This window comes from Clupea harengus, chromosome 6, assembly GCF_900700415.2.
Source record: "Clupea harengus chromosome 6, Ch_v2.0.2, whole genome shotgun sequence".
Lineage (NCBI taxonomy): Eukaryota > Metazoa > Chordata > Actinopteri > Clupeiformes > Clupeidae > Clupea > Clupea harengus.
Window position 1 is genome coordinate 11,469,152 of NC_045157.1, and position 12,500 is coordinate 11,481,651.

The window sequence follows — 12,500 nt, forward strand, 5'->3', positions numbered from 1 at the left end:
GCTGTAAGACACACATACATGCATGTCCACACACTTACCGTAAGCCTCAGGCCCCATGTATCGAGCATCCAGGTACTGACAAAGCTGAGTGGGATGGCCACAATCATGTAGACCAGGGAGAGCCAGTTAATCTGATCTAGAGACACGTCCAGCACCCTTGCGAACTCATCTGCTACCGGGGCAAAGGTCAGCCACAGCTACACACAGCACACACACACACACACACAAAGTCAAACGAAAACAGGTATGACACAAACACTCACGCGAAATACAGGCCTTACACAAACATAGCCCCACATCACACAGGGGTTCACAGACTACGAAACAAACACATATACAGACGCAGCCATTTACACAAAAATAAACAAACTAAATCACACATCTGGGCATTTACACGAGCGAACACAAGAACATACATATGTATACAACCAAATGTCGTCGGACACACAACACACAACCATTTATTATTATTATTTGTATTATTATTTACACAAACATACACACTCATCTCACCACGCACATTACAACACTATAACACTATTATGACACCATAACAATGCTGACGGCTAAATCCCACCACTGGACACAGCTTCCTGCAGACTGATCGCCGTATACCACTGTCACAACATTATTAACTACAATAACAACTATAATTCCTCTATCACTGCGACCCATCATTTCCTACAGCCTCTGATCGCAGCTGGTAGCTTGCTGTCAGCTAAAACTTCTGCGATTGATTTTTTCTCCCTTTGGTCACCTGACGCGCTGACACATTTGCAGGGTTGCCCCGGGTCTACTGTAGGTCAACCACAGTGATTGCCAATCCCAAACTTTAGACTCATGTCAGACAAAACAACAAAACAAAGGACAGCCTCGTAAATCATATAGCTCGGCTATTAAGTCTAATGCTAAACAACGTCAAAAATTCGTCTCTTCTCGGTAAAATAGCTCTTCTGCGGGCCAACAAGTCCAAATAAAGCACGATTACAAGTCACGGGCGCGGACATGGCCAACAGGTTCTTGCACACATCGTTCTGCCTGGGCAGGCCATATTTTTTGTTTACACGCATTTGCATTTACACTTACTACATAAAACCTAGAGTCGCAGACTTTATTTTGCGGTGTAGAATTGTATTAGGCCTTTTCACCCCCATCTTTAGAAAGGTTTAAATCAAAATAGCTCAAAATCAAATGTTTACAAAAAGCATTATTAACACATGTCAGACCAGTCAATTCTGACCGGAACCACGACAAGTGTTAGTAATGTGTGAAACACATTTGTGCTGACATCATCGGGTGGTAGAGCACATACCATCGCGTTGGAGCAGTTGAGAAGACAGAGCACCAGAAGTATGAACCATCTCCTTCGGTACACTTTAAACTGGAGCAAGCTGGCCAAGTCTGGGCTGGGCTCGCCCTGAAACCGAACCTCCTCCGAACCAGAACCACACGGGATGTCATGTTCCATCGGGGCAACGGGAGTTATACTATACACAACTCTCTTCCTCCTGGGATGAAAAGAGGCGTGCCTCAGGGTCCATCAACACTTTTAAACTCCTGAAGTTGGCCGTTCATCCTGAGCCAGTCTCTGTGATCTGGCGGTACTCTTGCACGCGAGCGTCCTGAGCGCGATCATCGGTGGTCTTCGTGAATCCGCCCAGGTGCCGGGTGTGCCGCCAGTGGATATCAAATCCAGTCGGTCGGTCGGTCGGTCCGGTTCCAGAGAGGCTAGAGCTCCTCCCTGTGTCGCGTGCGGCGACTCGCGTATGTCTTAAAGGGAGTCGAGTTAACGTCAGTATAGAAACCACAAATCTCTACAGAGATCAACGAACCCATAGCAACACACCAGTTTCACTTCTGGTTGGCATGGACATTTTCAGGTTTATCTACTTTGTCCCTTTTCAGATTGAGAGGGAGAAAGCCAAGGGGGTACAGGGGTGTGCAGGTGTGGAATGGTAGCTCATTAGCAACCAGTGAAGAATGCTTAATGGTGCTATCGTTTTTTTGTTTGTTTGTTTGTTTTTCACTGCTGAATAATGTTCAGCACTCTGACTGGTCCAGGTCACATGCCCTAAAACATAGGGTTTGTAAAATGTCTTAAGCCTACATGACTACATTTAACAGTAGGCTAGAGCGCAGAATTACCCTAGCTTAAAAAGTATAGGCTACTGCCCTTATTCAGGTCACCAATCAATCTTCGTAAGGTACAGTTAAGCCAAATTATTCTATTATTTTTATATATATCAAGCACATGAAACGAAGTTTATCAAATCTCTGACATCTATGCGTTGTGTTTGTGGCCAGATTTCCATCAATACCGACAGTAGCCTAATTGGGATGCAGTGCAATTAGAAAACAACAGAACCCCTTTAACTTGCAATCGCAACACGTGTTTAGTCTATGACTGTCACACTGTTGCGCTTCAAACTTCCCAAAGCGACGCTAGAAATGAATGAGCTACTTTGGTACAATGTAGCCGGCCTAATCCCCCGCCCCCTCCTACACGCCTCGGCGCGCATGCGCAAAGCCCCACCAAGTGTGGGCTCTCGGTAGGTTTCGGGATTGCCCGGACATTTTCGCCTCTTTGTTTTACTGATAGTGGATTTAACTCGGATTGAACCCAATATCCTGCGGACTCTTCTGCTCTCGAACAGGTCAGTTCGCCTTTCTTCAACGCGCTTTCGAAGCTTGTGCCATCCAACTGTCGTTTTGTGTGGTTAATGGAGGAATCGTGCAGTTTTAGGCGATCCCCGAGCCGTGTCTTTTCCGCCTGGCCAGAGCTATGCATGCTATACGTGTTGTTATATGCGCTCGTGTTGTGTGTATGGCGACGCCGGGCCCTGCAGTCGCGCCGGGGTCATCGCTGTCGCGACGAAAAGTGCTTTAGTGGCGCTGGGGATACGGGGAAGCACATTTTTAGTCCGATCGTGTGTGTCCGCCGCGGACGGGTGAACATATCGCCTGAAATACTTGCGCTGTTTTCCACGGGAAACCAGTTTTTTTTCCTGTTGTTGCCTGGAATGTTCGTGAGAGCTCCATCCACCCCCACAAGCCTGTGCGGGCGCTGAAAGTTGGGGTACGGGTTCACGGGGTAGTGTATTCGGACAGAACGGGGCAAAACAGTGTAAAGAAAGTTAAAGACGGGGGATGTGAATGCGCCCGTGAGCGTGTGATAACCTGTTTTACCGGGACAGTGGCGAGAGTAGAACTGAGTGAAGTAGATGCAGTCCAGGCGAGGGGTGGATTTCACCCAGTGACAAGACTGAGAGGGGTTCGACTGCGAGCATAGCCTGAGCTGAGGGTTGTGGAGTGTCGCTGAAATGTGTCGGGTTCAACCTAAACTGGCGTAGGCTACCCAAGCCCCCTTAATCAACAAAATTGCCACTAACGCCTTATGAAGCGACCACAGCCCGTCGGAATTCAGTCGCCCCGGCAACTTCGTAGTTGGCCAGAGGACATTATTGAAACGAGGGTGTGAAGACTGAGGCGAGTTTGCGTTGAGTGTGGCTGTGGAATCGGTTCGGTCCGGTGTCGGTAGGCCTTCCCCTAGTAGTCTACCGGCTGGTCGCATTGATCAGCGCGTTCAGCATTGATTAGATCGGAAGCTTGCGGCGAAGCCCGCATTGTGTCACCGTTATATCCTCAAGACTCCCGGCACCAAGACGCAAAGTTCTTTCTCGGGGATACCTGTTAAAAAATCTCCTCGAGACGGTCTTATAGGACTCTCTTTCTCTCTCACCCGCACACACACACCGAGCTTACTATTTAACGTGTGAAATAAAAGTGTGCGTGTGTATGTTTCTGTGAGGTGTGGTGGGGGGGCTGTGAAGTTTACTGCTGTTTAATCTCTTGTAGAAGCTGCGAGTGTATCTGGCACAACAGTGGCTCATTGATACGCCTGCCAAAAAACTACACTCAAGCCAACTGTACTTTCGGACCTGTGAGTGTGTGTTGGTGTTGTGGGGAGAGAAAGAGTATCTCTATTTGTGTGTGATCGTAGTCTCAGTCTACTGATCACCTCTTCTTTGCCCCGGATGAGCACATAGTAAATCACTGAAGAGTTCCGAAAAACATTTGTCACAGCATTTAGTCACAAGCTTCATGTCACTTGACAATGCGTGTGTGTTTGTGTGTGCTGTTTCAGACTGGGCATCCTTCTAAATGAAGGATTGAGGTTTCATCCTGACAATTTTCAGTGATATGACCATTGACACACCCAAACACTCTGTATCTCTCTCTCTCCCAGACACACATACACTCTCTCTCCTCCTCTTTAACGAAAAATAGGTAAACTCTCAGTTTTGTGTCATCTGATGTGGTGGTTTAACTTGTAGTCCATCTCTTCCCCCGTCAGTTCATAGACATGAGACATGGCACACAAATAGAGTGTGTGTTGTCATGATCATTCAGGGGGATTGTGTGTATGTGTGTGTGTGTGTGTGTGTGTTATTGGCAAACACTTCCACTACTGTTCCTGGTTTGACTGGAACATCTGGGTCTGACTAAAGGTTCTGAGTTCGGTTGAGGAGCATGGTCTTTAGCAGCTGATAGAAAGTGTGTGTGTGGGTTTGTGTGCTTGTGTGTGTGTGTGCATGTACTTGTGTGTGTGGGTTTTGGGGTTCTGGGTTAGTTTGACTACACCCTGATCATGGGGGTTAGAGATTGTGTGTGCGTGTTTTGTTCTGGGTTTGGGTCTTTGGAGGAGGATATTGGATGTGTGTGTGTATGCAGTTGTCTTTATGTGTGAGCGGTTGCATGTGAGGGATGCTGGGGTTGTGGGTTAGGGCCTTTGGAGGGAGATGTTGCATGTGTGAGTGTGTGTGTGTGTTTCCTGGTTTTGGGTCTTTGGAGGGAGATATTGGATGTGTATGTGTGTGTGTGTGTGAGCGGTTTTGTGTGTTTTGTTTGGGATTTTGGGTTAGTTAGACTGCACTCTGATCATGGGGGTTAGAGTGTGTGTGTGGATGCGTGTGTGTGTGTGTGTGTGTGTGTGTGTGAGACCGGTTTTGTGTGTTTTGTTTGGGATTCTGGGTTAGTTAGACTGCACTCTGATCATGGGGGTTAGAGTGTGTGTGCTGATGCGTGTGTGTGTGCGGATGCGTGTGTGTGTGCGTGTGTGTGCGTGCGTGTGCGTGCGTGCGTGTGTGCGTGTGTGTGCGGATGCGTGCGTGTGTGTGTTTGGTTCTGGGTTAGGACCCATTGAGATTAAGAATCTCTTTTTCAAGGGAGACGTGGCCAAGACAGGCAGCAGCATAAGTACAAACATAGTTACAGAAAGAAAACACAAAAGGAGACAAAATTAAACAGAACTATAGGAGTTAGTGTCGTAGCCAGGTAAATTAAAAACATTGACATCTTAAGGAATCTGTCTGTAGTTCTTTCATTTTGGATTTAAAAGCATTTAGCGAGATTAATTCATTTAGTTTCAAGTCATTTTGCAACATATTCCATGCCAAGGGTGCAGAATACACAAAAGCCCTTTTTCCAGTTTCCGTACGGGCATTTGGGACAGATGGCATACATCCTTTTTAGGGGGGTATTGGGGGGTATTTAGGGGGGTATTTAATGTTTGTGTGTGTGCGGTTGTGTTTTTGTGTGTGCGGTTGGATGTGTGTGTTTGGGATTCTGGGTTAGTAAGACTGCACCCTGATTATGGGGGTTAGAGAGAGAGTGAGTGTGTGTGTGTGTGTGTGTTTGGGGTTCTGGGTTAGGGTCTTTGGAGGGGGATGTTGGATGTGTGTGTGTGTGTGTGTGTGTGTGTGTGTGTGTGTGTGTGTGTTGTGTATGTGTTTGGTTTTGGGTTAGGGCCTTTGGAGGAGGATATTGGATGTGTGTGTGTGTGTGTGGATGCGTGTGTGTGGGGTTCTGGGTTAGTGTCTCTGGAGGGGGATGTTGGTCATGTGTGAGAGTGCGTGTGGATGCGTGTGTGGTTAGGGTCTTTGGAGGAGGTCCCATTGGATGTGTGTGTGTGCTCGGTTGTGCTTATGTGCGTGCGGTTGCGTGTGTGTGTTTGGGAAAGTCTAAGTTAGACTGCACTCTGATCATGGATGTATGCGTGTGTGTTTGGTTCTGGGTTTGGGTCTTTGGAGGGGGATATTGGATGCCTGTGTGAGTGTGTGTGTCATGGGGTATGAAAGCTGATTGGCACACACACACACACACACACACACACACACACACACACACACACACACACACACACACACACACACACACATCTAAACACACACACACACACACACACACATCCAGAAAAACATTGCAGTATAATGTAAAATAAAGTATGTAGTTTAGTTTATTTAGCAGTTAACACATCATGATGTTCTATATCTAAGTAATTGCATTCAATTGAAAATAAATAACAATAAATCATACACACAGCAGATAAGTGCTATCAAAGGCGGCCAACCTAAATTTGCGTGTTTCCATCATGAAACACAACTCTGGATATAAAGAACGAATAAATATAAGACAATTGTCGGCCTACACACACATCATGAAGCTGTAGGGTAAAGTGTGTAAGCAAGTTCAGTCAGTGGCACTGGAAGATGTTTGACAATTGGGGGAGCAAAGTTTAAAATTATTTTTTTCATTATATAAATGTGTTGACGTCTCCATTGGCACGCACAATGATCAATGCATCAAGCTTCCCAGTATCTCCATGGTTCCCAATGCAGCCTTGTGCACATCGGTACGCCAAAAGTGACATTATTTCCACTGGCGCGAGCTGTGCTTTCGTCTATCAATGCAGGAGCATAGGGATTCCCAGATGGCACAGAACTCATGGAGGGAGATTACTGCAACAACTAGAAAAGACGAGCTGTTTGTGTGGTCTACTAACTTTACCATCTTGCCTGATGAAGACCTGAGGGTCAAAAGTTTGCATTTAGGCCCTGTTCACAAGTAATTCATACTTCTTTAATGCAGCGCATACCTTCCAGCGGTAGATGGTATTTTCCTCGGTTGTGATGCCCATTATTTAGGAGAAGACTGCAGCGGGTCAAGTGTGCTGTTAGTGCGAGTATAGATGGTTATGGTGTTGTGTTGACGTCACAGTTGGCGCTTGACCAATCCGTCAAGCATATCGATGCCTTTTAAGGGGAATTTATACTTGTTGTTCCCATCCTTTCACACAGCGGCGCATGGCAATAATGATGTTATTACTGCTGGCACGTGGTATACTTTGGTGTCGTTTCGGCTGGTTGTACACCTTCTAACTTTTGTGACTTGGTTACATGGCTGGCGAAAATGCAAAATGGACGAGCTGGAGGCACAAGTCTGTGAGCAGGTGGAGCACAGGGACCCCTGGATGGCACAGAACCATGGACCGATTATGAAACCATTTGCACCTGGGCCTGGACATGTAAAAGGCCCCCTCCCCTTTGCGCGCAAAAATTGTGCGCTCGCAAGACATTACTTAAATGTAATTAAAAAAAATGTCAACAGCACAATAACTAAATTCACCTGTACCGCAACAGGATTTACAGCGCACATACACATTTTCTAACTCAGCGCAGGCATTAAAGCCAACAGCAAATTAACAAAATAGACCTCTTTCAACCACAAATAAGAGATACATAACAGCTACTTCACGCAGAGGCTCTGGCTTAGGGGCCCCCTGGGCCCGTTCGGTAATCCATCCCTGCACAGAACTCGTGGAGGGAGATTGCTGCAACAATTGGAAAAGATGAGACATTTGTGTTGTTTACCAACATCAAGATAAAAATATATTATAAACACTGTAATAGCAACATGTATTACCAATACTCGATATTATGAATATGGTAATTTCTTATATCTTGTCTATGTGGCCCTGAAACTGCTGGGTGGGGCTTGCAGTGATGGTTGATGCTTATTGGTTAAACACAACATGAGTGGAAGACAACAACAAGCGCCATTTTTAAAACCAGCAAGATGTGCTTTAGCAAGAATACAGCTAAATAAGTTATTGCTTACTTAGTTAGTCACTGATTGAACACAAGCAAAACGTCAGCTTGAATACATCCTTTAATTAATCATAGTGGTGCTGGTATATTTAGTTATCATGTTATTATAGCTGCCATGAAGCCATGTAATGATATGTTAGCAACTTTATAGCAAAATTGAACTGTCGACTCAACCTTGAGGTAATCCTAACCTTATCTAGAAAATATCTGGCCTAACGGTCTAATGTTGGTGCTGCCACCAGAGAAATATATCATTATATTGTTGTGCTAAGAATTTACGCTGCGAACAGCAAAATATTAGGCAACGTAGCTTGTAGGTCTGTAGTTCCTGCACCGCAATGGAAACAGAAAGGCTGAAAGGGTTCCGGTACACTTTTGCACCACCTGGCAATTGCCCCCCGCTCCTGCAGTGGAAAGGTAGTTCCTGTCATGTTGCAGTCTAATGTAGTTCCTGTCATGTTGCAGTGTGAAGTAGTTCCTGTCATGTAGCAGTCTGAAGAGTTTCCTGTCATGTAGCAGTCTGGAGAGGTTCCTGTCATGTAGCAGTCTGAAGAGTTTTCTGTCATGTAGCAGTGTGAATTAGTTCCTGTCATGTTGCAGTGTGAAGAGGTTCCTGTCATGTTGCAGTGTGAAGAGGTTCCTGATCAGGGGCGTTTGGGAGGTTTAGTAGAAGCCTGTGCTCTCCTCACCTTAATCACACCAGTGTGTGTTCTGGCAGTGGGACAGTGTTCAGGCCAGGCGTATCTGAGCTTACAACCAGTAGAGTAAGAAGTAGAGATTCAGATTGTACAGGTGGAACTTAGTCACAGTAGGAAATGTCATCCTGATGTCCTCAACGACGTTGGAGATGTGAGTGTCTGAAAATGCGTGAGGGTGCCTTTATTCAAATTGCCATATTATTTATATCTTTTGGTATTGGACTCTGGAATGTTTCCTGCACTCATATCTGGAGTACGGGTACACATGATAAACATTTAGAGAAACACAGGGGGACCCCTATGTGGGGGGGGGGGGGGGTCTCTTTTCTCCCCTGTACCCCACCCCACTCCCTGTGAGTTTGAGTCATGTTGAGCTCTCTCTCTCTCTCTCTCTCTCTGTATCTGTCCTCAGATAAATAATCTGCTCCTTTTCTCTCTCTCACGCACACACACACACACACACACACACACACACACACACACACACACGGCACACACGCATGCTTCTTAATGCAGCTTTATACATCCACATGATAACTGTGTCCATAGGCAGAAACCTATTCCACTGAGAGAAAGTCTTTGAGAGAGAGAGAGAGTGTGTGTGTGTGTGGGGGGGGAGAGAGTGTGTGTGTGGGAGAGAGTGTGTGTGTGAGGGAGAGAGAGAGAGTGTGTGTGTGGGAGAGAGGGAAAGAGAATTTGTGTGTGTGTGTGTGTGTGTGTGTGGGAGAGAAGGAGAGAGTGAGATAGTGTATGTGTGTGGGAGAGAGGGAGAAAGAGTGTGTGTGTGTCGGAGAGATTGTGTGTGTGTGTGTGTGTGAGGGAGAGAGAGAGAGAGAGAGAGAGTGTGTGTGTGTGTGTGTGTGTGTGTGTGTGTCGGATAGAGGGAGAGAGAGTGTGTGTGTGTGTGTGTGTGTGTGTGTGTGTTTCGGATAGAGGGAGAGAGTGTTTGAGTGTGGGAGAGAGTGTGTGTGTCGGAGGGGGGTGTAGTGTATGGTTAAGTTTATTTTTTGTGTCAGCAGAAGCTCAGAGTCTCAGTAGAAGCTGTTCACTCTTTGGAAGAGTGTGTCAGAGTGTGTGTGTGTGAGGAGATGAGAGGTGTGTGTCAGAGTGTGTGTGTGTGTGTGTGTGTGTGTGTGTGTGTGTGTGTGTGTGTGTGTGTGTGAGGAGAGGAGTGTGTCAGAGTGTGTGTGTGAGGAGAGGAGAGGTGTGTGTCAGAGTGTGTGTGTGAGGAGAGGAGTGTGTATGCTCAGTGTCTTTGTGCTAAAGTGTGTACGCTCTAGTTAGTATGCTTGAGTGTGAATGCATGCGAGTGTATGAATGTTTTAGTATGAGCATTAGTTTATGTGTGTGTGTGAGTGTGATACTTTTGGCGTGTATTGCCTGTAGTGTAGGCATGAGTTATTATCAGTGTGTGTTAGTGTGTTGTGGTTGCTGTGCATAAGTGTGAATTAGTTTAGTGATTTGTGAATGCTCTTGTCACCTTTTGTAGGTGTATGAGGGGCGGTCCGTGATGAAGAGTTAGCCCCTCCCCCTTTCTGGACACACGAGCTGATTGGCTCCCCCTGCTCAGCTTACACATGGCGGCCCTCGGGGTAAGAGATTTTCTGCTTTTTTAATGCCGTGTGTGTGAGCATGTGTCAGATGAATGTCTTTGGTTTACACTGTAATGTAAACAAAACTCATCATCTTAAAAGACCCAAACAGCTAACATGTTTAAATGCTGATTTAATATGAACCTCTATTAATATGATACTGAGATAATGAGTTCTAGTATCAGTTTATTGTTGGTGTGTTTCTGTGTGTTCTGAGAGAATGAATGTTGATAGTGTTGTCACCATGGGAACCGTTCTGACTTTGATGGAGGAAGCTTTTCAGTTTTCCTTATTAAATTCGGCAATTCTGTTCCCTATCGCGTAAATCATAGGGCCCTACTTTAGACAGATGTTCAGCTAAATTCAGACATATGGGGGTGAAAAAGATCTGTACTTTTAAGGTATCTGTTTGTGTGAATTGTGTTTATTGTGTATTTTCTCTTTCTCTGTGTGTGTGTGTGTGTGTGTGTGTAGAACCCAGACATGTTGACAAGGAAGATCAAGCTGTGGGACATCAACGCCCACATCACCTGTCGTTTGTGTGAGGGCTACCTGATAGACGCCACCACCGTAACGGAGTGCTTGCACACCTGTAAGTACACACTGAACTCAGCAGAACACACACACCAGGCCAGGAAACACACACTCTCACCTGTAAGTACACACTGAACTCAGCAGAACACACACACCAGGCCAGAACACACACACCAGGCCAGGAAACACACACTCACACCTGCTATACAATCAAAAAGGTTAATTTACTCCCAAAGGCTTTTCAGAAAGGACTACTTGAAGTTTGCCTCCCTATAAGGACTCGGACTGAAGTGTTAGTGTAAATATGTGGCGAATTCTGATCCTTTCTGGCCTCTTCCAGCCACTGAGGAACACGTGGAGAAAACATGGCAGCCTTTACCTGCTATTCAGTTCAGTTTTATTTCTTAATAGAGCACCAGTCTAGGAGTCTAGGAGTCTAGGAGCGTAGGAGCGTAAGAGTTTAAGAGCGTAGGAGTCTAGGAGCATAGGAGTTTAAGACACCAGTCTAGGAGTCTAGGAGTCTAGGAGCGTAAGAGTTTAAGAGCGTAGGAGTCTAGGAGCGTAGGAGTCTAGGAGCGTAGGAGTCTAGGAGCGTAGGAGTCTAGGAGCGTAGGAGTCTAAGAGCGTAGGAGTCTAGGAGCGTAGGAGTCTAGGAGCGTAGGAGTCTAGGAGCGTAGGAGTCTAGGGGCGTAGGAGTCTAGGAGCGTAGGAGTCTAGGAGCGTAGGAGTCTAGGAGAGTGGGAGTCTAGGAGCGTAGGAGTCTAGGAGAGTGGGAGTCTAGGAGCGTAGGAGTCTAAAAGCATAGGAGTTTAAGAGTGTAGGAGCTTAATTAGTTTACTATATAAGTTATATGAGTTAGTTATATAAGTAAATAAGAGTGGAGTTTAAGAGTATAGTGTAGGAGTTTAATACCCCTTTCACACCGACTTAGCTTCGAGGTGGGTCAGAACAGGGTTGATCTCCCTGTGAACAGCACAACCCAGGTTACTAACAACCCCCTGGCCATGACTGGGGATAAACCCGTGTGAGCTGACTGGGTTCGAATTGTTTAAAAGAAGGGTTGAACGTCCGTCCAATAACCCTGGTCATTGGTTTGAAAGAGGTATAAGAGGTGAAAGAGTTCAGCATGAATATTTACATGTTGTTACCATGAGTGGAGTTAAGTTTAGGATGAATATGACTTTACATGAGTAGAGTTTAGTTTAGGAGTTTAAGATGAATATGAGTTAACATGAGTGGAGTTTAGTTTAGGAGTTTAAGATGAATATGAGTTAACATGAGTAGAGTTTAGTTTAGGAGTTTAAGATGAATATGAGTTAACATGAGTAGAGTTTAGTTTAGGATGAATGAGAGTTTACATGAGTGGACTTTGGTTTAGGAGTTTAAAGGTGCCGTTATACTTCTACGACTCCGTTAATCCGTGGTCATGCAGTTGCCTCGACGGACTCGTTTTCATTTATGGTTCTCCAAAGGTTGTGGGTGTTGCAAAGCAATACAAAAAAAAAGATGGCGGCAGCAAACTCCTTAGATGGTCGTATTTGTACATAAAAGTTGTTTGATTCCGAGGTGCTGGGAGAGGGTTTGCCATGACGGAGAGGGCTCTCTGTCTCCGTAAACGGACGACCATAAATTGCGCTTAAGATGAATATGAGTTAACATGAGTGGTGTTAAGGAGTGGGTGTTATAAGCAGTAGACCCTAAGGCAGACTGGTGGTGAGACCCACACTGCC

The 12,500-nt window shown here is 45.7% G+C and overlaps 2 protein-coding genes across 2 annotated transcripts in view; one reads left to right on the top strand and one right to left on the bottom strand.

Annotated features, from left to right (window-relative positions):
* The window catches only part of slc49a3 (solute carrier family 49 member 3), an 11,334-nt gene extending 9,539 nt beyond the window's left edge, over nucleotides 1-1,795 (bottom strand). Inside the window, 2 exon segments of the mRNA XM_012814354.3 lie at nucleotides 39-197; nucleotides 1,313-1,795. Coding sequence (XP_012669808.3) covers nucleotides 39-197; nucleotides 1,313-1,468 — 315 coding nt within the window. The 5' untranslated portion in view covers nucleotides 1,469-1,795.
* Nucleotides 1,796-2,465: 670 nt separating this feature from the next.
* LOC105888617 (polycomb group RING finger protein 3) overlaps nucleotides 2,466-12,500 on the top strand; it is a 19,167-nt gene continuing 9,132 nt past the window's right edge. The window contains exons 1-3 of the mRNA XM_031568994.2: nucleotides 2,466-2,654; nucleotides 10,134-10,236; nucleotides 10,711-10,828. Coding sequence (XP_031424854.1) covers nucleotides 10,222-10,236; nucleotides 10,711-10,828 — 133 coding nt within the window. The 5' untranslated portion in view covers nucleotides 2,466-2,654; nucleotides 10,134-10,221. The remainder of the gene's footprint in view (nucleotides 2,655-10,133; nucleotides 10,237-10,710; nucleotides 10,829-12,500) is intronic.